Source organism: Phacochoerus africanus, chromosome 14 (assembly GCF_016906955.1).
Source record: "Phacochoerus africanus isolate WHEZ1 chromosome 14, ROS_Pafr_v1, whole genome shotgun sequence".
In the NCBI taxonomy this organism is placed as follows: domain Eukaryota; kingdom Metazoa; phylum Chordata; class Mammalia; order Artiodactyla; family Suidae; genus Phacochoerus; species Phacochoerus africanus.
In genome coordinates, this window is record NC_062557.1 from 44775700 (window position 1) to 44801283 (window position 25584).

The 25584-nt window shown below is 56.8% G+C and overlaps 2 protein-coding genes across 5 annotated transcripts; both read right to left on the bottom strand.

Moving 5' to 3' along the window:
- Positions 1–337: 337 nt before the first annotated feature.
- Positions 338–18461, bottom strand: FLOT2 (flotillin 2). Of its 4 annotated transcripts, none has more exons than XM_047757359.1 (11): positions 18264–18461; positions 10479–10560; positions 5492–5582; positions 4308–4431; positions 3518–3636; positions 3306–3419; positions 3085–3204; positions 2781–2995; positions 2173–2356; positions 1734–1883; positions 338–1611 (listed from the first exon to the last, which is right to left on the bottom strand). In XM_047757359.1, the coding sequence occupies exons 1-11, from the start codon at positions 18310–18312 to the stop codon at positions 1573–1575; spliced, it is 1287 nt and encodes a 428-aa protein (XP_047613315.1). In that variant the 5' UTR covers positions 18313–18461; the 3' UTR covers positions 338–1572. The 4 variants fall into 4 exon arrangements, with proteins under 4 accessions (XP_047613315.1, XP_047613316.1, XP_047613318.1 ...); XM_047757360.1 differs by lacking the exon at positions 5492–5582 and adding an exon at positions 7558–7648; XM_047757362.1 differs by lacking the exon at positions 10479–10560 and having other exon boundaries at positions 18264–18358.
- A 654-nt stretch (positions 18462–19115) lies between these two features.
- DHRS13 (dehydrogenase/reductase 13) lies at positions 19116–25183 on the bottom strand. Its single transcript, XM_047758674.1, has 5 exons — positions 24837–25183; positions 24623–24741; positions 23105–23228; positions 22600–22911; positions 19116–19765 (listed from the first exon to the last, which is right to left on the bottom strand). Exons 1-5 carry the CDS (start codon positions 24961–24963, stop codon positions 19314–19316), a joined length of 1134 nt encoding a protein of 377 aa, XP_047614630.1. The 5' UTR covers positions 24964–25183; the 3' UTR covers positions 19116–19313.
- Between the last annotated feature and the right edge of the window lie 401 nt (positions 25184–25584).

The window sequence follows — 25584 nt, forward strand, 5'->3', positions numbered from 1 at the left end:
AAACCCAAGCAGTCTGACTCTAGAGTTCATGCTCTTGAGAAACAGGCTCCTTTACTGACGGGGGCTCAGTATGGGCACAGAGAAGCAGTGAACCTGGCTGCCCCTCCCATCTTTTGTCTGCAGTGGAGCCAGGTCTTCCGGGTGCTTTTCGGCTCCTGGGCCGCGGCGGCCCTGCTCTATGATGCTGAGAGCAAGGCCGGTGTGCTGATGCCCCCCAGTGGCCAGGGTGGGGAAGAACAGGCAACGTGTGGCCTTCAGGCTAAATGGGTGTATGGGTGGGGGACCTGGTCAGTTCTTGCTTCCCAGTCTCTCCCTTCACAAAAGATACCATACAGGGTGGGGGCATGACCAGATATTTATTTTACCAGAAGGGACAGGCAGCGGGGCAGTGCAGCATCCAAGCCCCAGACCAGACATGCAGCATCCACATGCACGAACAGCTACACAGGCTGGGGCAAGGGGTGGGGGGCTGGGACCCTGCCAGGATGCTTGGGCCCTGAGCTCTTCTGCCTCCACTGCAGCAAGGAGACAGAGGACGGGGCTGCTTCCCCATGGCTGGAACCCTATCACCCTGGCCAGGAAGAACGATGGCACAGGGGTGTGGAGTCTGGCCAGTCTGCCGCACTCGATTCTGTACAGGGGTGGCAGAGCTTTGCCCTGGGAAGGACCCGGCCCAAAACCCAGGACAGCACAGCCCTAGCAGGAAGAGGGTCTACACGCTTTCCAGTCCCAGAAGGGCTAGATCCTGGTCCCAGAAAAGGGGTAGCAGAGTTGGGACCAAGCCCCCCTCCACCTGGTAGGGACATGTCCAGGAAGGGGACTTCCCTGAGCACAAGCAGGGGCCTCCTAAGGCAGTAGTAAACTGAGGGAGCTGCTATACACAGGAGGCCTTGCCTCTGTGCCCCTGGGCGGGGGGAGAGAGCTAAGGTATGAGAGCAGGCCTGGGGCTGGGCAGGGGTTAGAGAAGGGTGATGGCCCTGGGCCTGCAGCCATAGCTGCCTGGGCTGAGAGGGGCCGGAGTGGGTGAGGCTGGGGGCTTCCTGGGGACAGGGTGAGGGCTGGGAAGACCAGGCCAGGAGGGGGGCAGGGTGGTCGCCCCTACCCAGACCCCCTGCACCCATGCTGAAGCTCTGGCCTGGGCCACAGGGGGAACGGACAGATGCACAGAAAACTTCAAGGCACCAGGATTCTGAGGGGCAGCAGGGCCACCCCTGACAGACAGACAGTGATTGTAATAGACATCTTCAGTTGAAACTACAGGACGTGTGTAGAAGGAGGGAGGAGAGAGGGAGAGAAACAGACAGACAGACAAAGGAAGAGACGTGCAGGGAGGTGATGGTGGGAGAGACAAACCAGACGAATGTGGCAGTGAAAGTGGGGGTGTGGGTGGAGAAGAGGAAGGAGACAGAGACAGGGGAGAAGGGAAGACAGCCAGAGGCCTGAACACGCAGCACTTCTGGTCCCTACAAAATAAGGCACCAGAGTCAGTAACGTTCCCGTTGTCCCTGTGGTATTAAAACAGGTGCTGGAGGGGGGGGCGGTGGCTGCTGAAGGGCGTGAGCCTTCGGGACCTCACACCTGCGCCCCGGTGGCCTTCTTGATCAGTGGTATCTGCAAGAAGGGGAGAGGCCGTGAGCCCTTGGCTCTGGGCCCCCCACCCGACGGCTCCGCCTGGCCTGGGCCCATCCCAGGGGCTGCCCAGGCACCGCCCCTGCAGGTGGCTGGACTCCCACCTTAGAAAGGTCCACGCCAGTGAGGGCATGCACAGAGGCAGGCAGCTCGGCCAGCAGTCGGTTCACTTCTGATGTCACCGTGCTGTTGTCCCCGCTGAGGACCACAATCTCATCGACTTTGGTCAGTGGGGCGGAGATTTTGGCAGCGATCTAGGAGGTAGGGTGGGAGGAGAGCTGGTTGGGGCTGGGCCTCCATCCACGCACCCTCCCTGTCCAGCACCCCTCCGTGCCGTCTCCCCCTCACCCAACCCTTCCATTTGCAAGTCACAGTCAGACGGTCTAGTGGCCCAGGAGGAGCGGATGCCTGTTGTAGGGTCCCTTCCCCAGTGCTAAGCACTCCCCCATCTAGTGCCTCCAGCCGGCCCGTTGCTGTGTTACTGAAGGCCCAGGGAAGCCCGGCACTTGCCCAGCCAGCCCCAGCCTGGGGAGGGAGCCTCACCTGGGGCAGGGCCTCCAGCACCAAGGCCATCTTGGCCGCGTCCCCGTATTTCTGGTAGGCCTCAGCCTTGAGTTTCATCCGCTCAGCCTCTGCCTTGCCCATCGCTTCAATGACCGCTGCCTCCGCCTCTCCAATTTTGCGGATCTTCTCAGCCTCTGCCTGTGCTAAGAGGACCTGCTTCACCCTGGGGGAGTCCAGGCCGGGAGGGATCAGTGGGAAGTGCTGGGGAACCCCCAGGCCTTGCCTGGGGGCCAGCAAATCCTTGAGCCCTCTGCTTTGGCAACTGTCAGGGTTGGGGGACCCATGAAGAGGGGTTCTTGCCAGGAAGAGGGCACGGGCTCCCTGATGCAAATGAGAGAGGGGACTAACCGGGGTGCCCTCTGTGCTAAGCACCATACCAGGGCCTTAAACCCCCTCTAAGGAATTCAGTCTTCCTAACAACAGCCCCATGGGGGAGGCAGGTGTCCCCTCCCTCACAGTGAGGTAACAGGCGTTGGGAGAAGGGGCTTCCAGCTGGGTCAGGAGAGTGCAGGGGTGGCAGAGGAGCTGGACTAGGCCCCCAGCCCGGGGCCCCTGGCGGCAGCGGCGGCGGTGGCGGCGGCACCTACTTCTCGCCCTCGGCGATCTGCTGTATACGGTGGGCCTCAGCCTCGGCAGGGCGGTGCACCGTGGCGATGAGCTCCTTGTCTGTGCGCAGGATCTCCTGCGCCTCCACCGCAATCTGCTTCTTGCGCTGCACGACCTCAATCTCGATCTCTTCCTGCCGGATCTTCTGCTGCTCTCGGGCCCCTTGGAGCTCATAGGCCAGCTGGGCCTCAGCCGTCTGTGGCAGGAGTGTGGTCAGCACGTCAGAGGCTGACGGCCAGGTCCTGGGTTCTGAGCCCCAGCCCGGGGCGCCCTACAGCTTCTCACCTTGATGTTGACCTCCTCACTGAAGGCCGACTTCTGCAGCTCGAAGGCCCGCTTGGAGTCGGCGATCTTCGTGTCTGCCATGAACTTCACGTCCAGCATCTCCTTCTTGCACTCGGCTTCCTGGGAGCAGCAGGGGCAGGTGCTGAGGGCCCCCTGAGCATCTGTGGTCCCGGTCCCCCTGAGCTCCCTGGCCCCGGGGGCCTCAAGGAAAGCCCACATACCCGGATGCCCGCGTCTCGCTCGGCCTCGGCCACCCCGATGTCAGCATCTCTCTGCACCACCGCAGTCTGCGTCTTGCCCAGGGAGCTCAGATAGTCCACTTTGTCATATACGTCCTGGGAGGGAAGGGGAGTCACGCCCAGGAAGAGGCATGGGCATAAAGGCACCCCTCCCGCCAAGCTCCCCCCCACCGACTGCACCCCTCAGACCGCACCTTGATGGTAAAGCTGAGAATCTCGATGCCCATGCGGCCGACGTCAGGGGCTGCCACCTCCCGCACCAGCTTGGCAAACTGGTCCCGGTCCTGATAAATCTGCTCCACCGTCAGGGTTCCTGGGGGCAGAAGGATCATGGGCTGTTTCCCCAGAGGCCCAGCCAGCTGGGAAAGGGGAGGGTGCACAAAAAGAGGACTGAGTGTATGTGGGGGTCATGCAGTCTGAGCTGAGCCTTTCTGGGTTTCTTCTTTTTTTTCCAGGGCTGCACCTGTGGCATGTGGAGGGTCCCAGGCTAGGGGTCGAAAGAGCTGCAGCTGCCAGCCTATGCCACAGCCACAGCCACAGCTACGCCAGATCCAAGCCACATCTGTGACCTACACCACAGCTCACAGGAACACCGGATCCTTAACCCACTGAGCGAGGCCAAGGATCAAACTTGCGTCCTCACGGATGCTAGTTGGGTTCATTACCACTAAGTCATGACGGGAATGCCTGGGTTTCTTCTTAACAGCATTTAATGCTGAGCCTCCTCCTGCAGGGTGCAGGCAGGATGAGGAAGTGGCCCAAGCAGCACTGGCTGCCTGACCAGAGCCGCAGCTGCTCACTCCCCCCTTGATGCCCTCCTCTTCGCTCCGGTCGCCCGACATTTTGAAAGGAAATACTTAAGGGAACATGTTCCATCTAGAAACTCCTGGAAGGGACTGGAAGAGCCCCCCCGGCCTGCCCTGTCCCCTCCCCGGAGGTGGCTTGGGGACCGTGTGAGGCTCCCGGGGCTGGGCAGGGCCTCACCGAGGATGGAGCGCAGGTGCCCCTCCAGGGTCTGCAGGACGACATTCTTGATGTCCTGCACGTTCTTGCCCAGGAACTGCTCGCAGGCCACGGCCAGGAGCTCCTTCTCTGTCATGATCTTCACCTGCCGGGGGTCACAGAGGTGCGAGTCAGGCTGGGGGGCAGCAGACGGAGGCCCCAGACCCAGAGGCATGGAGGATGGTGGCTGCGCCCTCCCCTCCTTTTCCAGACCGGAGGCCTAGGGGCTGGGAGATGGAGTCTGTCTGAGGCCTCCAGGGGGGAGAAAACCTCAGGGAGCTCTTATACGAAGGGATTGCGCCTTCCCTGGCAGCCCCAGGCCCTGCCATGGCCGCACCCCTGGGCATCTGTGGCTCCCTCCACCCCTCCAGCCCACTCTCTCCCCTTTAACCTGCAGGTCTCTGCAAATAGGAGAGTGAGCAACAGGGGCACAGACAGAGTAGGAAAGAGCCGGGAAAGGGCAGGAGACAGGTCCGGGGTCCGCCACCGAGTGTGGGCATCCTCTTGTCTTTCTTTCCCAAGGTACTCAGCCAACAACCCCCTCGCCAGAGGCCTGCAAGATGGTTGAGACTGCCCTGTGCGGACCTCTCGAGAGCAGGAAGCCCCTCACCTAGGCACCAAACTGGGAATTTTTTTTTTTTTAACTGCGCCTGCAGCATGAGGAAGTTCCCAGGCCGGGAACTGAACCTGAGCCACAGCAGTGACAACTGCCGGATCCTTAACCTGCTGAGCCACCAGAGAACTCCCCAAGCTGGGAATATAACGCAGCCTCTGACTCCAGAGCCCAGAGCTCCCCTGTCTCACATGGCCTTGCCCTCTGGCTCCCACCCTACAGCCCCCTACCCAGGGGACAGGCAAGGCCTGGTTTCTAGGGCTCAGCATTGCCGACACCTGCAAAGAATGGGGTGGGGTTAGTGAGACAGGAGCCCTCAGCACTGGTTCTGTCCCCCACAGGCTCGCTGAGGAAAGAAGGGGTGTCTGTTAGTCCTGCTGGGTGGCCAAGGGGCCGAGCGCGTTCCAGTGGCGAGACCTCTCCTGGAAGGGGGGCAGGGGTGGGGGCGCTGCAGAGACTGCCCCTGGCTGCCATCCTCTCCTCCTCCCCCCACACCCCAGCCTGGGGACGAGGCAGCTCAACGGACATGCGCGGGGCTGCTGAGTTACTATACCTGGGCGACACCCGTCACAGTTAAAGCTACCCCCTCGGCCGTCTCTACGTCCTCACAGCGGGGCTGCAACGTCATAATCTCTAGGGAAATCCTGCCAAGAAACGCAAAACAGGGGCATGGGTCCGGGGGCCCAGGGCCTGGAGCACGGGGAAAGAGATCACTAGCTCACTGCTCCGGCTGGGAAGGGCCAGGGGTCCTGACGCAGGGGAGGGTGGTGGAGGGCTCTTCCAAGGGGTCAGAGGTGGGAGCGTGTGAGGAGATGGGTGGGAGAGAGGGGCAGGTGGGTGCAGACGGCTCGGGGAAGGAGTGCGGTGTGCTTCCCACGTGCACACGTGTCCTCTGCCCAGATCCGCCAGCTGGAGGAGCAGGAAAGGGAGTAGAGGAGAGGTGGTTGCCAGTGGTCTGGACTGGGGGTGGGTGGGTGGAGTCTAGGTAAAGCTATGTGTGTCCTGGGACAGCACGTGAGTGCTGGTCCCCCAGGCTGTGCTGTGCAGGCCACCCATGGGTGCTATCTAAACATCCGCCCGTTCCCTGAATCTCCTCAGCACCCCGGGATGTGCCAGGAGGCTGCTGAGAAAGCTCTGCCTCATTGCCTGGCATGCTGGGATCTGCCTGCTGCTGGGCAAGTCAGAGGTGATTTTGTACCTGCCCCCTGGCTGGAGGCCCTGCTTGGTCCCTCCACCCAGACGCCCACTCTCTGGGGCGGGGGTCACACTTGAACTTCCTGGCCAAGGGGCCCTAACTCTACAAAGAGTTGTTCCACCCAGACCATCTGAGTCTTCAAGGGTCCACATCACTCAGGTGAGAAGACACCTGGGCACTTGCAGCTGTTTCAGGTAGAGCAGGGGGTGTGCAGGGGGAGGAGGCTGCTTTAGATGGGGCGCTGAGGGAGGCCTGGACCCCTCCCGTTCCACACAAGGTACTCTGAGCTTCTTCTCAGGCCTCTGCACCAAGGTCTGCCCTCCCGCAGGTACAAGGTGGGGGCGAGATGGGGACAGTCGGCCTCGGGATCAGCCAGGGCAGGACTGGCGAGGAAGAGCGGGGTGCGGGGCTTTTTGCCTGAGAAGCTGAAGGGCAAGTTCATGAGCGGGAAGGGGATGGGTGAGATGACGGACGAGTAGGTCTCTTCCCGCGGGGGACCCACCAGCAGGTAGGCTCTGAGGGGCAGGGACTGCCTGCTGTCTGCGGCTGCCTCCACCAGGCCTGGAACTGACGGGGTGCTTGGGAGGGAGCTGGTCTGTGAAGCAATGATGACGGGAACCCTCTGGCTATGAAGCAAGCACTTGGAGGTACCGAACGCCCTTCCTCTGGAAAGCGTTTCAACACTGTGGCCGCCTGGCTGTCACACGCGAGACGCAGGGCACTCGCTTTCCCAGGTGAGATCATGTTCGTGACAGAGACTGGGTTTCTGTCGCGCTTCTTTTCTGAAAATCCCAAAGGGCCCTCATATTGTTTACTCGCCTTTCCAACATTCCTACAAGGCACAGGGAGGGCACGACTGTCCCCCTTTCCCGGGTGGGGAAGCTGAAGCCTAGTGACCGGAAAACTGCTCCAAGGCCTCTCGACCCAGAATTAGGGGCCACGGCTCTTTCTGCTCAGGCTTGTCAAGGAGGTTAGACGGTGTCATGGGTGGGACGAACAGAACTGCCCCTGGGACCCATCTTCTGGCCTTGTAGGGAGGAGGGCTAGGTCTTGACACTGGGGTGTCGGCCTGGAGAAGGGCTGGCAGGGGCTCCGTGGTGACTGGAGGACAAGGACTTCTGCAGGAGTAATTACGCCCATCTGGACGGCCTGTCTTCTGCCTCAACTTACCCCCAATTTAGGCTTGGCATCCAAGGACACCCACTGGCAGGCTTCCAGAAGCCCTGGCTCTTTCCCCACTAGCAGCCCCAGCGACCGAGAGCAAGGGATCTGAGGACCTCTAGGGATCCATCCTGCCACCCGGAGCAGCAGGAAGAGGGAGGCACACTCTCGGGAGGGGAGTCCATCCGGCTCCTGTCTGCCAGGCCCCGCGGGGCAGGAAGAGAGAAGGTTAGACACAGAGGAGGAAGCAGGCGGGTTATTACCTGTGCAACCCCTGTTACGAATAGCGGGACCCCCTCCGACGTCTCAATATTCTCACAGCGACACAGGATGGTCATAACCTCCAGAGACAGTCTGAGGAGCAGCCAGTGGGTAGGGAGAGGTAGGGACAGGAAGGGGTAGGAGGGGACACAGCAAACACACACAGTGGTTACCAGACAAGCACCTGATGCCTGATGCCTGGGGGGGTGGGGGGTTGCTCTCAATACTCAGCCCCCCACTGCCAGCTCAGCCTAGGGCTGTAGGGGCGACAGAGACACCCCCTTGCTGGTCTGAGGGCTCCGGGTCTCTTCTCTGGCCCCCAGGCCCTTCCAGTGAGGAGCTGCTGGGCTGGGGGAAAAGTCTGCTGACGCCCCGGCCTGTGACCTGAGGCCGGGAGGCCCGTGCATAGGGCACCTGCATTGCCACCGCCTCCCTTTCCCAGGAGACTCCTCGCAGAATCGGGGAGACGGTCTCAGCTCCACCCTCCAGACACAGGGACTCCTGTGTTTCTAGAAATTGGGGTGGGGGGAGGCCACTCCGGGGCTTCATGAGCCACAGCAAATATCAAATCCTGCTCAGGGCACGAACCCTCAAGGCTTGTGCTACATCACTAACAGGGCAACGGGCCAGAAAAGCTCAAAGAAATTTTTGGACTTTCTGATCTTGGGGCGGGGTGTGTCCAGGAAGGCTGGCTAGAAAGTGTGCCCCTGCCAGAATATTTATAGGGACACCTGGGAGATGACGAAGGAATTCATTCTGGAACTTCCAGAGTTGGGCCACAGGCAGAGTCATGACAAAGAAACCAGGTGCCTCAAAGCTTACCTGGCCCACGCTAGCCGGGCCTCCCCTGGGCAGCGTGTGAGCAAGTGCATGCAGCGTGCGGGGCTGGGCAGAGGCCAGGCTGTGGACAGTATGGAAGGGGTCCTCAAATCAAAGGAAGGGAGGACAGAGGGCAAGGGGGAAGGAGCAGAAGTGGATGGGCCAGGGGATGGTGAGCAGTAGGCAATGTGGTCTCCACCTCATCTCTTGCAGCGCCAGCTCTGGGGGCTCGGGCCTTGCAGGGATGCAAAGGCTGCCTTCCTTCGAGCCCCTGACAACAGCACCCTCAGCCAGAGAGGATCCACCCAGCTCAGACAGGAACCCACCAAGCTCTCTTATGCCAAAGGAGAGAGAGAGGCAGGGAAGGAGGGAAGGAGGGAGGGAGGGAGGGAGGGAGGCTGCAGCTCAGATGCCAGAGGTGGAGGAATTGCTCAGGTATGGGGGAGACAGAGCAGCCCACACCGGGGCCTCAGGCTAGGACAGGACGTGGCAGCAAAGTGCAGCAGGAGGGACTTCACTGAGCCTGGAGAAGAATGGCTGACACCGGGGGTGGGTGACATGGAGGCTGGCTTAGAAACCTCTACCCTGACTGGAGAGACTCCTGCTGGCCTGGGGAAATAAAGGCCCTGGTTGAGAGAGATGTCCCCTGGGCAGGTTAGGGGTCAGGGAAGGGCTGCCCCCTGAGCAGGGCCCAAGGAAGGGGCTCCAGGCTCAGAGTATCCCCCACGTGGGATGGGACGGGAGGGGGACGCCGAGCCTGGGTGTGTGAGATCAGTTTCCCAGGATGCGGCACCCGGTCCTCCACCCCTCCTTCCAGACCTGCTGCCGGGGAAGCCTGGCCCTGCTGGCTGGGGCTCTGCTAGGAAGGGGTGGGCCAGGATGTGGGGAAAGGGCAGCTGCTGCGCTGCCCTGGCAGCCGAGGCCATGCAGGGCGGGGCTCTGGGCGAGTGGCAAACTCTCTGGGCAGGGCTGTCCCTCCAGGTGTTTGGACAAGATGCTTTGTTGTCCCAGGAATGCGGGGCAGGAGGAGCAGGGTGACAGTGTCCCTGGAGAGGGCACCACATGGCTTCTGACAGGCCAACCGAGTGGCTCAAGAGTGCCTAGGATCCACCTGAGAGGATGCTATCACCAGAACGGGTTCCTCTCTGACACATTTGACCTTGGGCCAGAAGAGTCCCTCAGGACCCCTCAGCTCAGGCAGGGCACAGTGAGGGGTGACATGGGCCGGTGGAGGGGTTACTGACAAATCATTGAAGTGAAAAAGCTGTGGCATGCTTCCCAGGCCCTGAGCCGAGCTCCGGCACTCGCCGCTCACTGCGGCCGTGGGGCTCTGCTGACTGGGGGGCTGGGTGGGGGGGATTTCCACTGGAATCTCCATCGCTTCCCCTTCAGATGACCCCTCGCCAACGTGCCTGCACTTTCGCGGCACGGCTGCCCTCGCTGCCTGGGTCAGACCTGGAAGAATCCGGGCCCCTCCCCTGCTCGGCCACAGTCAGGAAGGGGGTGGGCTGAAGCGGCAAGGGAGGGGCTCTGGGGGAGCCATTGGTGGAGCCTGATGGTGGGCCCTCAGGGGAGCTGGTATCTGCCTTCCCCTGCTAGGTCTTTCCAGACTGATTCGGGAGGGCCAGGCCTGCCTTGCAGGGCCCCGGGGCCAGTTCCTTAGACCCCCACCCCGTCTCTTCTCTGCTGTTAGAGCCCCTTCATCCATTCCCTGCCTGCACTGTCCCAGGGCCGGCACAGGGGAGGGCACGAGGCAGGGGTCTCCGAGCCTTTCCTCCCTTCCTCCAAGCATGGCAACGGGTGGGTAATTAAGGCTTCATGAATGACTCTGAGCTAGAATCTGGGCATGAGGAGTCTGCCTGCATTCCCTGGGACAGAAGTCATGCCCTCGATGGAAAAAAGCACACCCAGCACCCAGGAGGAGGTGCCCACAGACAGACCCTGCATCCCCTCTTCACCTGCTCCTTAGGAGGCCCCCACCCCTTGAAGGGAATGGGCAAGTGGTAGGTGCTCTAGCTGCCCTGCGGGGGGCAGGGGAGAGGATGGAAACCCTTGTCTCCCTTGCCCACCAGGATGCCCGCTTCCAGAGCCCCCCGGCCCTTACCTCTGAGTGTCGGAGATACACCACCAGGCCCAGGCCCAGCCGCCAAACACATACTGTTTATAGTCGGAACCACAACAGCCCCCTGGAGAGCAAAGCAAACCACTGCCGGTCAGTCAGGTCTCGGATCTGTCCACCCCACATGCCTCCAACAGCAACTCTGGGCCTTTACCTGCTCTGCCACCTGACAACTCCCACTGCTGGGTGCCAGGTGCTGAGGGTACAAAGAAATGGGAGTCATGCCCTTAAGGGCCTTGGGATCTACCGTGTTTTTGGTAGACAGGCAACTTGGAGAGAAAGGAGGAGAGCCAACGAGTGGTTCAGAAGGTCTGTGCTTTCAGAGAACAGAAGAGAGGTCGGTGGGCAGGAGTGAAAGGGAAAAGCTTCCATCTTTGAGTCAACCATCCACTCAACAATCACATCTTTTTTGGGGGATACGGATGCCCATTGTGTCTTGAGAGAGGTGAGACTAGGAGGAGGGACATCTTCCTGAAGGGACGCTGAGACCGCGTGATTCGCCTGCGTCGGGGCGGGTGCTGGGTGCCGTCTAGAGGGCGCGCAGGGTGGGAGGCGGACGGAAGGGAGGCTCTGAGCCAAGGCGGGGGGTGGGGTGGGGTGGCCATTGCTCACGCCCAGCTGACACCCCTCAGCGGGGCTGCCTCTCTATTCCCAGGGGTTCAGAGGGAATCTGTTCCTCTTGTGGGAACAGAGGCGGAAGCTGAGGTCTCAAAACGGAGGCCAACTCATGGTCCAAACAGGAAGAGTGAAGAGAAAGGGAAAAGGTCCCAAATGGAAGTGATTCCTGGAAACTGTGTATCAACTAAACAGAAGGTTGAATCTGGCCACGGCCCAGCTCTGGGCCGCTGACGCGTCGGCGCGCTCTCTAGGCAAACATGAGAAAAATCAATTCTTGACATTCTTGTCGTGAACCTTGCTGCTGATGCCAAAATTACACAACAAGTTCAAGAAAACTTCGTAAACACAAGAGGGGCAGCTCACCTGCAGTATAAAGACAAATTCAGGAAGAGATGATGCAAAGGAAATGTGACTGGGAAAATGCCAGCGGTGTCATTGATGGCTTCTGCATTCACGAAAGCTTTAGGGTGTGTGCCTCCTAAGGTCAAAGGTCAGGGGTAGTTTTGTGTAGCTGGGTCGCAGGGTCTCTGAGGCCCATGGCAGTGGACAAAGCAGGGTGGAGGGGCAGGGGGCCAGATCACGGAATGTCAGGTGTCAGGCCAAGGAGGTGTGTGTGTGAGTGTGAGTGATGGGGGAATCATTTAGGCTAAGTTACATTTGCCTTTTAGAAATACCACTTTGGGAGTTCCCGTCGGGGTGCAGTGGTTAACGAATCCGACTAGGAACCATGAGGTTGCGGGTTCCATCCCTGCCCTTGCTCAGTGGGTTAAAGATCCGGCGTTGCCGTGAGCTGTGGTGCAGGTCACAGACGTGGCTCAGATCCTGCGTTGCTGTGGCTCTGGCGATTAGTCCGATTAGACTCCTAGCCTGGGAACCTCCTTATGCTGCGGGATCGGCCCAAGAAAAGGCAAAAAAAAGACAAAAAAAAGAGAAAGAAATACCACTTTGCACAGGGAGGAAGATTCTTGGGTCAGGGAGGCTGGGTAGAAGCAGGCTCCTGCAGTGACCCAGGCCAGACACAGTGACTTCTAGAGAAGTCCTGTTAAGAGAATTCCCTTTGAGGGCAGAAATACTCCACAGCTGTGCTGTGCAACACTGCAGCCCCTGCTGACATGGCTATTGAGCACTGACAAGGTGGCTGGTATACCTGAGGAACTGAATTTGAATTTTTTCTTTTGTCTCTTTGTCTTTTTAGAGCCAAACCCATGGCATATGAAGGTTCCCAGGCTAGGGGTCTAATGGGAACTACAGCTTCCAGCCTACACCACAGCCACAGCAACACCAGATCCTTAACCCACAGAGCGAGGCCAGGGATCGAACCCGCAACCTCATGGTTCCTAGTCAGATTAGTTTCCACTGTGCCACAACAGGAATTCCAGGAACTCCTGAATTTTAATTTAGTTAATTTAAATTTGAGTGGCCACCTGTGGCTCATGGCTACCATACTGGACAGTGCAGCTCTGAGGCCTGGGTTTCAGTGGGTGATCAGGCTCACACTGGCACAGAGACAATAGAGAGAACCGCACACCAACTGGAAACAAGTTTGTGAGTTTTTTTGCTTTTTAGGGCCACACATGCAGCATATGGAAGTTCCCAGGCTAGGGGTCAAATCAAAACTGCATCTGCTGGCCTGAACCACAGCCACAGCAATGCTGGATCTAGGCCACATCTGTGATCTACACCACAGCTCACGGCAATGCCGCATCCCCAACCCACTGAGCGAGGCCAGGGATCGAACTTGAATTCTCATGGATACTAGTCAGATTGCTTTCCACTGCGCCACAGCAGGAACTCCTGGAAACAGTTTTGACTAGGTGGAGGCTGGGGAATCGTGGCGCCCCACAAGTACGGGGGTGCTGCCAGGTTAGAGAGCTAGCCTCTGACACTGCTCACAGGGCGGCCAACTCTGTTTCCTGGGTCTGCCCTTTGCACAGTGTGCAGGTGGCTGAGCCTGAGGCCCAGGGAACCAGGGGCAGCCCCACAGTGGGGTGGGAAGAGGTCTCGTTCTGCTCCTGGGTAGTGGAAATACTTGTTCACAGGGCTGCTGCTCAAGGTAAGCCACTCCGGTAGGGAATGACTGGCCAATGAAGACCTGCTGTATGGCCCAGGGAACTCTACCCAACATTCCGTGATGCTCTAAGTGGGAAAAGAATCTGAAAAAGAACGGATGTGTGTCCATGTATAACTGAATCACTCTGTTGTACAGCAGAAGTTATCACAACATTGTAAATCTACTCTACTTCAATAAAACTTAAAAAAAAAAAAAAAAAGGTAAGCCACCGAAGGCTTCTCTCCCCAGGGGATGGAGTAGGGGAAGCCTCTAAGGACAAGCAGTCAACTTGAAATCCAAACCATCTCAGGATCCAGTGAAACTGGAAGAAGGTCAAAAATCACAGCTTGTTCCACTTCCTCTGGCCTGGTGGGGGCTGGGCACAGCCTCCTCGGGGGCCAGCCCAGGGGACTTCTCAGTGTGCTGTGGGAGGGGCTGCTGCTGCTGCTGGTGGGGAGGGGTGGGATAGGGGCAGGGGAACTAGGGTGGGCGGTCATACTTTAACGCATTCTTGACCTTGCAAGCAGGCTGCCACTGCTCCAACTGGGCCTCAGCCAAGGTAACATGGCCAGGTTCCCAGGGGGTGGCAACAACAGGAAGCTGCGACTGCCAGGCTGCCCCGCCCCTGGCAGTCTCCTCCTCTGGAAGGCACCTTCCTCCGGCTTCCCGGGCACACGCGCCTGAGCACCACCCCCAAAAGAGGACGCTTGGGTGGCCCTTCCTTGACCTCCCAAGGCCTCGGTGTCTCGAGATCTGGAAGTTCTTCCTAATTTTATCTCATTTTTTCTAATCCAACTTGGCTCTGCCCTCGACCAAGCTGAAAAATCACAAACTATCCCATGGTAACCTCTGCCCCTCTCTTAACCCGCCTCAGACCCAGGCGCCAGTCTGCCCTCTCAGGATCACTCCCGCCTTCCTCTCCCTCTTCCGCCCTTTTCTTCCTACTGGTCAAGGAGGCCGTCTATATCCTCCCTACAATCGGGATTTTGCCTTTTTTTTCTTTAAGGCCACACCCATGGCATATGCAAGTTCTGGGCTAGGGGTTGAATCAGAACTGCAGCTGCCAGCCTACACCACAGCCACAGCAAAGCCAGATCCGAGCCGAGTCTGTGATCTCTGCCACACTTTGTGGCAACATCAGATCCTTAACCCACTGAGCAAGGCCGGGGATGGAACCTGAATTCTCATGGACATTAGTCAGGTTCTTAACACACTGAGCCACCATGGGAATTCTGGATCTTGCCTTTTTTGAGCCAAAAACACCCTTAGTAGTCTGGCAATGCCTGACTGTTCATAAATGCATAAAATACATGAGATACAAATTATATTGAAACTTATCACAATGTTAAAACAACCAAATGTATGTGACATAGTAATATGTGCCGTATGTAGTACATAGTATTATGTGTGAGAGGGTAATACTTTTTTTTTTTTTTTGGTCTTTTTGCCTTTTCTTGAGCCGCTCCCACAGCATATGGAGGTTCCCAGGCTAAGGGTCTAATAGGAGCTGTAGCCACCAGCCTATGCCAGAGCCACAGCAACGTGGGATCTGGGCTGCGTCTGCAACCTACACCACAGCTCATGGCAACGCTGCATCCTTAACCCACTGAGCAAGGGCAGGGATCGAACCCGCAACCTCATGGTTCCTAGTCGGATTCGTTAACCACTGTGCCACGACAGGAACTCCAGAGTAATACATTAAATAAGATCTAGTGGTAGATTTAATAACTGACTTGATTTCAAAGCAGTGATAAGCATAAATAATTTCTTTTTTGGCCACGCTTGCAGCATGTGGCTGTTCCTGGGCCAGGGGTTGAGCCCATGCCACAGCAGTGACCAGTGACAATGTTGGATCCTTAAACCACTGTGCTATAAGGGAACTCCTAACTGATTTTTTTTTTCTTATTAGGACTTCACCTACAGCATATGGAAGTACCCAGGCTAGGAGCTGAACTTGAGTGGTAGCAGCTGCCAGCCTACACCACAACCACAGCAACACAAGATCCAAGCCGAATCTGTGACCTACACCACAGCTTGTGGCAACACTAGATCCTTAACCCACTGAGTAAGGAGGTCAGGGATCGAACCTAAATACTCATGGATACCGGTCAGATTCTTAACTCGCTGAGCCACAATGGGAATTCTCATACTTTTTTTTTTTTTTGTCTTTTTAAGGCTGCACCCATAGCACATGGAGGTTCTCGGGCTAGGGGTCCAATCAGAGCTGTAGCCACCAGCCTACGCCACAGCCACCTGAGATCCGAACCGAATCTGTGACCTATACCACAGCTCACAGCAACGCCGGATCCTTAACCCACTGACGGAGGCCAGGGATTGAACCTGAGTCCTCATGCATGCTAGTCAGGCTCATTAACCACTGAGCCATGACAGGAACTCCTGATTTTTTTTTTTTTGCTTTTTAGGGCCACACCTGCAGCATATGGAGGTTCCCAGGCTAGGGGTCAAATTGGAGCTACAGCTGCTGGCCTACACCAGAGCCACAGCAACACAGGATCCTTAACCCACTGAGCAAGGCCAGGGATTGAACCTGCATCCTCATGATTACTAGTCAGACTCGTTTCCACTGCACCACAACAGGAACTCCTCGAAAATGATTTTTAAGGTAACTACAACAAAGCAACAAAGGCAGTACAGTAGGAAAATATTTGCTAATACTACCGAGCATTGTTGTTGACATTAATAATCATAAGAAACACTAAATTTCCGTTAAAGTTAGTGTCAATAAAAATGTACTCCCCCCCAATCCAAAGATCTCTAAATTCTTTCTACAAACCCCAGGTTAAGAACTTCTGATCTACTGTGGAGATGAGAGAAAGGTGTATGGTATTTGGATTCTCCTTTTAAATTCCCAAGAGTAGAAACAGAGGAAAAGGTTTTGTATTACAAAATTAAGGAGGGAAGTTAGACAAGAAGAACCTTTTTTTTTTTTTGCCTTTTTGCCTTTTTGCCATTTCTTGGGCTGTGCCCTTGGCATATGGAGGTTCCCAGCCTAGGGGTAGCCACCGGCCTACCCCAGAGCCAGAGCAACACGGGATCCAAACCGCGCCTGTGACCTACACCACAGCTCACGGCAACGCCGGACCCTTAACCCACTGAGTGAGGTCAGGGATCGAACCCACAACCTCATGGGTCCTAGTTGGATTCGTTAACCACTGCACCACAATGGGAACTCCCAAACCTCCAGACTTTTCAAGTGAAAAAGATAATGGTGAACTGTATCAGTATCCTCCTTCTGAAAGTGGGCTGTGTGAGATACCCCTGGACTTAGAGGCAGGCTCAGGTAACCAGGTGGGGGCAGGGCAGGGAGGCCACGAGTACAAGGGAGCTGCATCTTAGCATGATTATCTCAAATCCCAAGATTCTATTATGCCAGGCATTATCTCTCTCTCTTCTCTTCCACCACCCTCCCTTGACTCCAGCACTCTTAATTCTCAGCACGCCTCCTCTCCACACCATTAAAACAGCTTCCAAGCCAGCCCTGCTTTGGCCTCTGGCCAGGGGACCAGGTTCCTGGCAACTGGAAGGCACAGTGCAACCCATCTCAGGGTTTCCTCCTGCCCCCAGTCTCAAGGGTCTCTACAAGGACGAGAGCGGAGATTTTGTCTCCTTGGCCCAGAGTCTGGGCTTCTAGAAAGAAACCCCACAAGCAAAACCAAGTGCAGTGTGGCTCAGATTGGGGTTTCTACAAGCTTCTCTAGGGGTGGGGGCTGGGAGACTGGCCCAGGTCTTTTGTTTTTGTTTTTATGGCTGTACCCAAGGCATATGGAAGTTCTCTGGCCAGGGATTGAATCCAAGTCACAGCTGCGATCTATGCCACAGCTGCAGCAATGCTGGATCCTTAAACCCACTGTGCCTAGATGGGGATCTAACCTGTGCCTCCACAGCGACTTGGGTGGCATTCTTGACCCATTGCACCAAGGCAGGCGGGAACCCCTGGCCCAGGTCTTACAGAGGTGTAGGTTTGGCCTCAGTGCTCTCTGGGGGTCTCCCTAGTGACCTTATGGCTAGCTCTGGTTTTCAGGGAGGTAAAGGATCTTAAATTCCCCCACAGGGGTAAGGTCTTAGTGAGGGAGAGTGGGGATTTCCTGTCCCAGGGAAATCAATTTTGAGATCCATACTGAGCCAGAGGCCATGTTCTGGGGTGAAAGTTTCCAATGGATTCATCACACCTCTCAAAGGTGGACAGCTTCCTGCCCTGGCCCAGCACACCCTCTTCTGCTCAATTCTAGAGCCAGCCCTAACGACTCTGTGCACAGGCGGAGAATCCACACTGACAGTGGGAAGTAAAGACAGGAGGGATTCCTGCAGCTACAGGCCTCCAAGCTGTCAGGAAACAGGCCCTCTCCCCAGCACCTGTGAGCTTGGGGCTGCACAAATTGATGGCTTGAAAGGCTCCAGCCACTTCCTCAAATTCCCAAATATACAACATACACAGCAGCCTTAGGACAAGATCCCTCTCATCTCCCCAATACTGCAGTCCCCCGGCCCCACCTAAGCTCACAGAAATTCTGGAGTCTGCAGCATTCTGCAACCTGAGCGACACAGCCCAGAGCCCGGTTTCGCAACCTGTAGAGGCCGCACCCGCGTCTCCCGGGCGGGCAGTGCCAATAAACCAGCACGCCCCAGCCTGCTGGGAATTAACGGGTCTGTGCCCAGAGCCCAAGGATTCCAGGGCCCCTCCGCAGATGGGCACCTGCCTTCCAAGGCTGCGTGACCCACCCTAGTCCCGGGCGCTGGCCAAACTGTGTTCCCGGAACCCCAAGGCTTCAGTTCGGGACCCCCTAGGCCACAGGGGCGACCCTGCTAGGGAAGGAGACGAAGGAAGGAAGGAGAGAATAAACACCGGCAAACACGCAGCGGGGGAAGGCGGGGGGAGAGCCCGGCGAGTGCCCGAGAACGCGGGGCAGGAAGGTGGGAGCACAGGGGTCCCTCCTGAAAGGGTCTCAGGTGCGGCCCGGGAAGCCGCGGACTCAGGCCCCACCTCCCGCGCTGCCCCCCACCCGCGGAGCCCCTCCCCGTCCGCTGCCCAGCCGGGTCCCCGCCCTCCCGGGCACGGCCCCCCTCCCCCGCCGCCCCCTCACCTGAAACCACCAGCGCCTCGTTGGGCCCCACCGTGTGGCAATTGCCCATGGCGCCGGAGGGACGGAGGGCCCTCGGGGGGCCGCCGAGACCTGGACAGCAGCAGCGGGCCCGCACCGCCGGCCGCGCCCAGCCTATCCCGCCACCCCCAGCGGCCGCCCGCCGGCGCCCCTCCGCGGCCGCAGCCTCGCCGGAAGTGTGGCGGCGGAGGGCGGGGCCGGCGTGTGGAGGGAGGCGGCCGAGCCGGGCTGTCAACACGCTCGATTTTAATTTTCAAAGTATTTGGCCCGGCCTGCCCGGCCTGTGGAAGTTCCCAGGCCAGGGATCGAACCCGGGCAGCAGCAGTGACAACGCAGGATCTTTAGCCTGCTGTGCTATCAGGGAGCTCTTCAAGTGGTTGTATTACACAGGGCTGGCATCCTGGGGGCTCGGCCCTCAAGGAGTCCTGAAGGCGTTCCTTGGGGAGCCTGGATAACAACTGCCACGCCCCGCCTCGCCTCCCAGCACCCACCTTACAGGGGTGGGCCCTTGAGTCAGCCCGCCTGGGCTCCGATCTCAGTCCCTGCTCTTTCTAGCGGGGATCCGGAACGAGTTCCCTCTCTGGCTGCCTAGTCCCGCCTCTGGAAAGTGGGAATAATGTAACTAGGTAGCTACGTGATCGCAAAGGGCACAACTGAACAATTCTCCATGCTGAGGGTGCATCAGATTAAAAATGCCCAGGCCTCCTTCATCCAGGGCTGAGTGTTCCTCAGGGTAGAGCCTGGAGATAGGAAATTCAAATTCCTGAGGAGCAGCATCTGGCACAACACCCCCCCCCCCCCCCCCGCCCCCCGCGTCTGGGCTTACTGTCACTCTCAGGAAGAAATCATCACCCTTTATTTCCTTCAACCAGGAAAAGAGCTCTCCAGGACATATACCTTGAAGCCCCCACAAAGTGACCATGGAGGTAAAAATCTCAACCACCTCAGTGTCCAGTGCATGACCATAGCCTGGTACATGGCTAAGGCTTTCAAGGACCACCCAGAGCCTTAGAAAGCTTCCCAGCCAGGAGGTTAGGAGGCTTGGGGCTCTGGTTCAGCTTTAACTGGAATTCGGCGTGTGACCTTGGACAAGTCTGGTGAACTCTGAGGGCTGGGGTAGGGTTCAGAAGCTGCGGGCTCCTCAGGGTGGGGGCTGCTCAGAGAAGATGGGACTCCTGGGTCCACAGGCTGGGGCTCTTCATCAGATTCAGCATCTTCCCCTGGCTCAAGCCCTGCCAGCCTTTTGCTGGCCTCCCACAGCCGATGGGCTGCCCGGTCGTCTCTGGCGGCTGGGGGCACCTCTTCCACGTGGCAGTTGGCAAAGTATCTCCCACTGAGGGGCTCAATGCCCTCCTGCAGAGCGCAGTACAGAGGTGTCTGGGCACCCCCTCGTGGTGCCCGCAGAACCAGCCAAGCCAGTGGGCACAAAAGTGGGCGTAGCCATCTGGGAACGTGGCGTAGGAACAACTCTGAGTTGACGGGACCTGGGAACAGGAAGAAAGGAAGGAGAGGGAGAAGAGTGGGTAAGGGCTCATGGTAAAAGCAGCAAGAACAGGGTTAGAAGGGAGGAGGGAACAGAGTCCAATTCCAGGGGAACCAGGGTAAGATTTACCAGGCATTCAGGGCCCCACAAGCCAAGCTAACTCATTTCTTTTTTTTTTTTTTTTTTGGTCTTTTTAGGGCCACACCTGTGGCATAAGGAAGTTCCCAGGCTAGGGGTCAAATTGGAGCCATAGCAACTGCCAGATCCGCGCCTCAACTGCAACCTACACCACAGCTCGTGGCAACGCAGGATCCCTAACCCACTGAGCAAGGCCAGGAATCGAACCTGCATCCTCATGGATCCTAGTTGAGTTCCTTAACTGCTGAGCCACGAAGGGAACTCCCACTAGTTGAGTTCTTAATCTGCTGAGCCACAATAGGAACTCCCAACATAACTCATTTCTAACAGCAAGCTGCCTCTTCTCCATCCAAACTCCTTATAAATCCTCATCTTCCAGATTTTGCTTATGCTGTGTCTCTAGCCTGGAACAATTCTGTCTCTCTCCACCTTTTCTACTAGCTCAAGTCCTGTTCCTCTGTTTAAATATCAAACATTTATTAACACCTATTGTAGACCAGCCCCTGTTTTAGATATTAGAGCTATGGAGTATAGTAAAGGTTAGCTGTAATTACTATTGTCTCATTATAATTATTAATATGTCTTATGCAATGACTGTCTGAAATGCAATATGGGAGAGAGGAGTTCTCGTTGTGGCACAGTGGAAATGAATCCTACTAGGAACCAAGAGGTTGCGGGTTCGATCCCTAGCCTTGCTCAATGGGTTAAAGATCTGGTGTTGCCATGAGCTGTGGTGTAGGTTGCAGACGCGGCTCGGATATGATGTTGCTGTGGCTGTGGTGCAGGCTGGCAGCTGTAGCTCTGATTCGACCCCTAGCCTGAGAACCTCCATATGCTGTAGGTGTGGTCCTAAAAAGCAAAACAAACAAAAAAAAAGGGTGGGAGAAGAGTTCTCTGGTGGCCTAGTGGTTAAGGATTTGGCGTTGTCACTGCTATGGCTTGGTTCCATCCCTAGCCTAAGGAAATTCTGCATGCTGTGGGCATGGCCAAAACCAAAATTTAAAAATAAATTCATGGGAGTTCCCGTCGTGGCGCAGTGGTTAACGAATCCGACTAGGAACCATGAGGTTGCGGGTTCGGTCCCTGCCCTTGCTCAGTGGGTTAACGATCCGGCGTTGCCGTGAGCTGTGGTGTAGGTTGCAGATGCGGCTCGGATCCTGCGTTGCTGTGGCTCTGGTGTAGGCCGGTGGCTACAGCTCCGATTCAACCCCTAGGCTGGGAACCTCCATATGCCGTGGGAGCGGCCCAAGAAATAGCTATAAAAAAGACAAAAATAAATAAATAAATAAATAAATTCATGATGGTAATATGTGTAGGGCAGATCTTGTTATCCTGTAACCTGTTCCCTAAAGGCAAGGATGAGGTTATTCATCAGTGAAATGATTCAGATTATAAGACAAAATGCCTACAGTGGCCGCTCAGACCCTAGGTGACCCAGCCCATGTCTATATGCCATGTCTTGCCACTCTCCCCCTTACTCTGTTCCAGACACACCAGGCTCCCTGTTCTTTCTCAAACACTTCTGCCTCAGGACCTTTGCACTGGCTGTTCTTTTACTCTTCTCCCCAGAAAGCCTCATGGCTTATTTTCTCATTTCCTTGAGTCTCTTCTCAAATGTCACCTGTTCAGATATGTCTTCCTTGACTGCCACAGATAAGATAGCTTCCCCTCTCCTATCACTTCTTATTTCCTTTTTTTTTTTCTTCTTTTTACAGCCGCACTTGTATATGGAAGTTCTCAGGGCTATGGGTCAAATAGAAGCTGTGCTGCCAGCCGACACTACAGCCACAGCCATGCCGGCTATGAGTTGCATCTGCAACCTACACCACAGCTCACAGCAATGCCAGATCCCTAACTGATTGAGTGAGGCCAGGGATGGAACATGCATCCTCACAGACACTATGTTGGGTTCCTAGCCTGCTGAGCCACAACAGGAGCTCCTTATTCCCCCATTTTATCTTTCCCCATAGCACTTTATCACCACCTGTCATTGTGTATATTTATTTATTAGCTGTCTCCTCCTTCTCTAAAGTACAATGTAAGCTCTACAAGGATAAGGTCTTTTTTTTCTTTTTTTTGGTCTTTTTGCTATTTCTTTGGGCCGCTCCCGCGGCATATGGAGGTTCCCAGGCTAGGGGTCTAATCAGAGCTGTAGCCACCTGCCTACACCAGAGCCACAGCAACGTGGGATCTGAGCCGCGTCTGCAACCTACACCACAGCTCACGGCAACGCTGGATCGTTAACCCACTGAGCAAGGGCAGGGACCGAACCCGCAACCTCATGGTTCCTAGTCGGATTCGTTAACCACTGCGCCACGACGGGAACTCCTCTTTGTTTTTTTCATTGCTACATCCCCTGCACTGAGATTAATGCCGGAAACATAGGTCCTCAATAAATGTTTCCTGAATGCATGAACCAACACCATCCTTATCATGTTATAGTCAGTTCAGTCATATAGATGGCTCCTGGGGTGAGAACCTGGCCTTATTCATGGCCATACCCTACTCCGTAGTCAGCATCCAAGCCTGTGGTGTGAGAGGAAGAACTCAGCAATGAACAGGTCCCTCCTTGGACGAGGCTTCCTTCCTGCTCTGAGATTCTGTTGCTCAGTGAGAAGCTGGGGGAGCACCGGGTGGGGCAAGGATGAAAGAGGGGGAATCAAAACAAAGCAGAGCAGCTTGAGAGCCAGGTCTCACCTGGGTGGGCTGCATAGCAGGTGACGCCAGTGCCCTCAAGCTGAGTGGCAAGCTCCCTGGCAAACAGTACATTGGCCAGCTTACTATCTGCATATGCCCGCAGCTCCTGCCGCCAGCCTACCACTGGGCGGTCCAGGCGTGTGAAGTCGAGGCGGCCTCGCCGGTGAGCAGCCGAGGACACCACCACCACGCGGCTGGGGGCGCATGTCTTCAGCCGGGGCAGCAGCAGGTGTGTCAGCAGAAAGGGGCCGACGTGGTTCACTCGCAACAGCAGGTTAAAGGGCTCACGGGTCCGGCCACAAGAACTGATCCCTGGGACAGTGGAACACGGCTAGGTGTGAGTAACTGCTCCAGAGGGACTCCCAGAGGCCTTGGTGTCTCCCATGTGAGATGGCGGTAGGGGGTATCCTTCCCACATGTCCATTGGGCCCCGGAAAACCCTGGCTGGAGGGGTCAGCTGCCCCTGGCCACCCACTGCCCCCCTGCACGGCCTGCTGCCCCTCACCGGCATTGTGGATGAGGATGTCCAGCCGTGGCTCAGAGCTCAGGAAGGCAGTGGCAAAGGCCCTCACGGAGGCCAGACTGGCCAAGTCCAAGGCCATGAAGATGACCTCATTGTTCCCACTTTCCTGTGGAGTGGCAAGGGCTGGGCTGTCATATGCATCCCTCTCCCCAAGCACCAAATTCTGAGAGTCCAACCACTCCTACAACTAAGATCTGCCCCATGCATTAGAATGTAGTGGATATGTGCGTGGACACTGGATGCGAATTTTTTTTTTTAGGGCTGCACCTGCAGCATATGGAAGTTCCCAGGCTAGGGGTTAAGTTAGAGCTGCAGCTGCCGGCCTACGCTACAGCCACCGCAACATGGGGATCCGAGCCGTGTCTGCAACCTATGCCACAGCTCGCAGCAACGCTGGATCCCTGACCAACTGAGAGAGGCCAGGGATCGAAACTGCGTCTTCATGGATACTAGTCAGATTCGTTTCTGCCATGCCTCAACAGGAACTCCTTTCTTTTTTCTTTTTTTTTTAATGGCCGCACCGGTGTCATACGGAAGTTCCCAAGCCAGGGATCGAATCCGAGCTGCAGCTGTTGCAACGCTGGATCTTTAAACCCGCTGCACCTCCCAGGGATCAAACCCACACCTCTGCAGCAACCTGAGCTGTTGCAGTAGGATACATAATCCACTGTGCCATAGCGGGAACTCCTGGATGCAAATCTTGACTTTTCCTCTTACTAGAGTGTGTCCTTGAGCAAGATACTTAATCTTTCTGAGCCTTAGTTTTCTGTAAAATGGAAATAATAATATAGTATTTACAGAGTTATTGTGAGGATTAAATGAGTTACTGTATTTAAAATCTTTAGAACAGTGCTTGGCACGCAGTCAGCACCGTATAGGCATGTGCTATTATTATTATCATACCCTCTGCCCATTATTGTTTACCCTAAAATCTACAACAGACTCCCTGCTGGCCTCCAGCCCACTCTTGTCTCCTCTAAACCAGGTACCACACAGCCACCAAGGGGTTCATTCCAATAGGCTATTCTGACCGTCCAGACCCCGCTGAGAACCCTCATTGGATCTTCACTGCCCATTCTAAAAAAATCTGATTCCAGTAAGGTCTATAAGGGCCCTCAGAACCTGGCCCTGGCTTATAGTGTTCAGCCCCTTCATTCTGCCTCTTTTCCTCATATTCTGTGCTCCGGCTTCATTACCCTTTTAATCAGTTGCTTAAATCTGATCAATTACCTGCCTCAGGGCCTTTGCATATGCTGTTCCCTTTCTGACTGTCTTTCATTAATGTAACTCCTACCAATCCTTAAACGTCTTAGAAGAGCAATTACAGGTGCCGCTTCGCTGTGTGACCAGAGCACTTCTGCAGCCCCACTTCGGCACTTGGTGGACTGAGCCGCATTCTCTTCTCAGAGGCTGGATTTCCGGGCGCTGCTCTATGCACCCCTGCGTTCTCCGTGTGCCAGTCCTCTCTTCACCGTCCCGCCCGGCGCTAACCTCCCTTACCTGGCGGACGTCGAAGGCGGCCGCCTCGCCGCGCTCCCGGCTCCGGCAGGCCAGCACCACGCGCGCTCCCCGGCGCGCCAGCTCCAGCGCCGTCATCTTCCCGATGCCGCTATTGGCGCCTGCGGAGGGCGGAGGAGAGCCGAGCTGAGCCCGCGGGCCTCTGCCCGCGCCGTCCCGGCCTCCCCGCTCCCTTTCCCCGCCCGCTGGCGCTCACCCGTGACCACGGCCGTGCGGCCCCGCAGGCTGGCGATGCCGCGGCACGGCGGGGCCTTCACCAGGTTGTAGTAGACAAGCACGTAGGCGCCCAGCAGCAGCCCCACGCCCAGCAGCAGCGCCTCCATGCTGGCCGCGCCTCCGGGTTCCCGGCCAGGCCCGGAGCCGCCCTGGATCGTCGCCCGGGGTATGCCGGTTCGCCCGCCCTCGGGCCTGGAAGGCGCGAGGCACTCCTCCACCTCGCGGAGGCGGAGGCGGAGGCGGAGGCGGGCAGGAGGTAGGGCAGGGGTGTGTGTGCGTGCCCCGGGAGCGCCTCCTTGGCGTGCGTCTGCGTCCTCTTGGTGCGTGCTTGTACGAAAACCTAGGTGCATGCGTGCATTTGGGGCTGGGAGCGCCCTCTAGGTACGTACCTGCATCCCAAGTGAGGGTGTGAATGATTTTTTGGTGTGTAATGTGCCCCTGGGTCCTGGGATCGCCCTTTAAGTTGTGTGTGTGCCTCTCGATCCTCTGTGTGCCCAAGGGAGCAACTTGTAGGTGTGTATATTTGTGGGTCTTGGGAGTGCCCTCTAGGTGTGAGTCTGTGTGAGCTCCTTTTATGTGACTGTGCCCATGTGAGCCTTGAGCCTCTCCAGGTATGTGCATGTATAGGTAGTCTGTTGACCGTGTGCTTGAACGAACATCTATTTCACATGCTGCCGTACTTTGGGTTGGGCTTTACAGCTGAAGGCTCCTAAGAGGACTAACTGGGT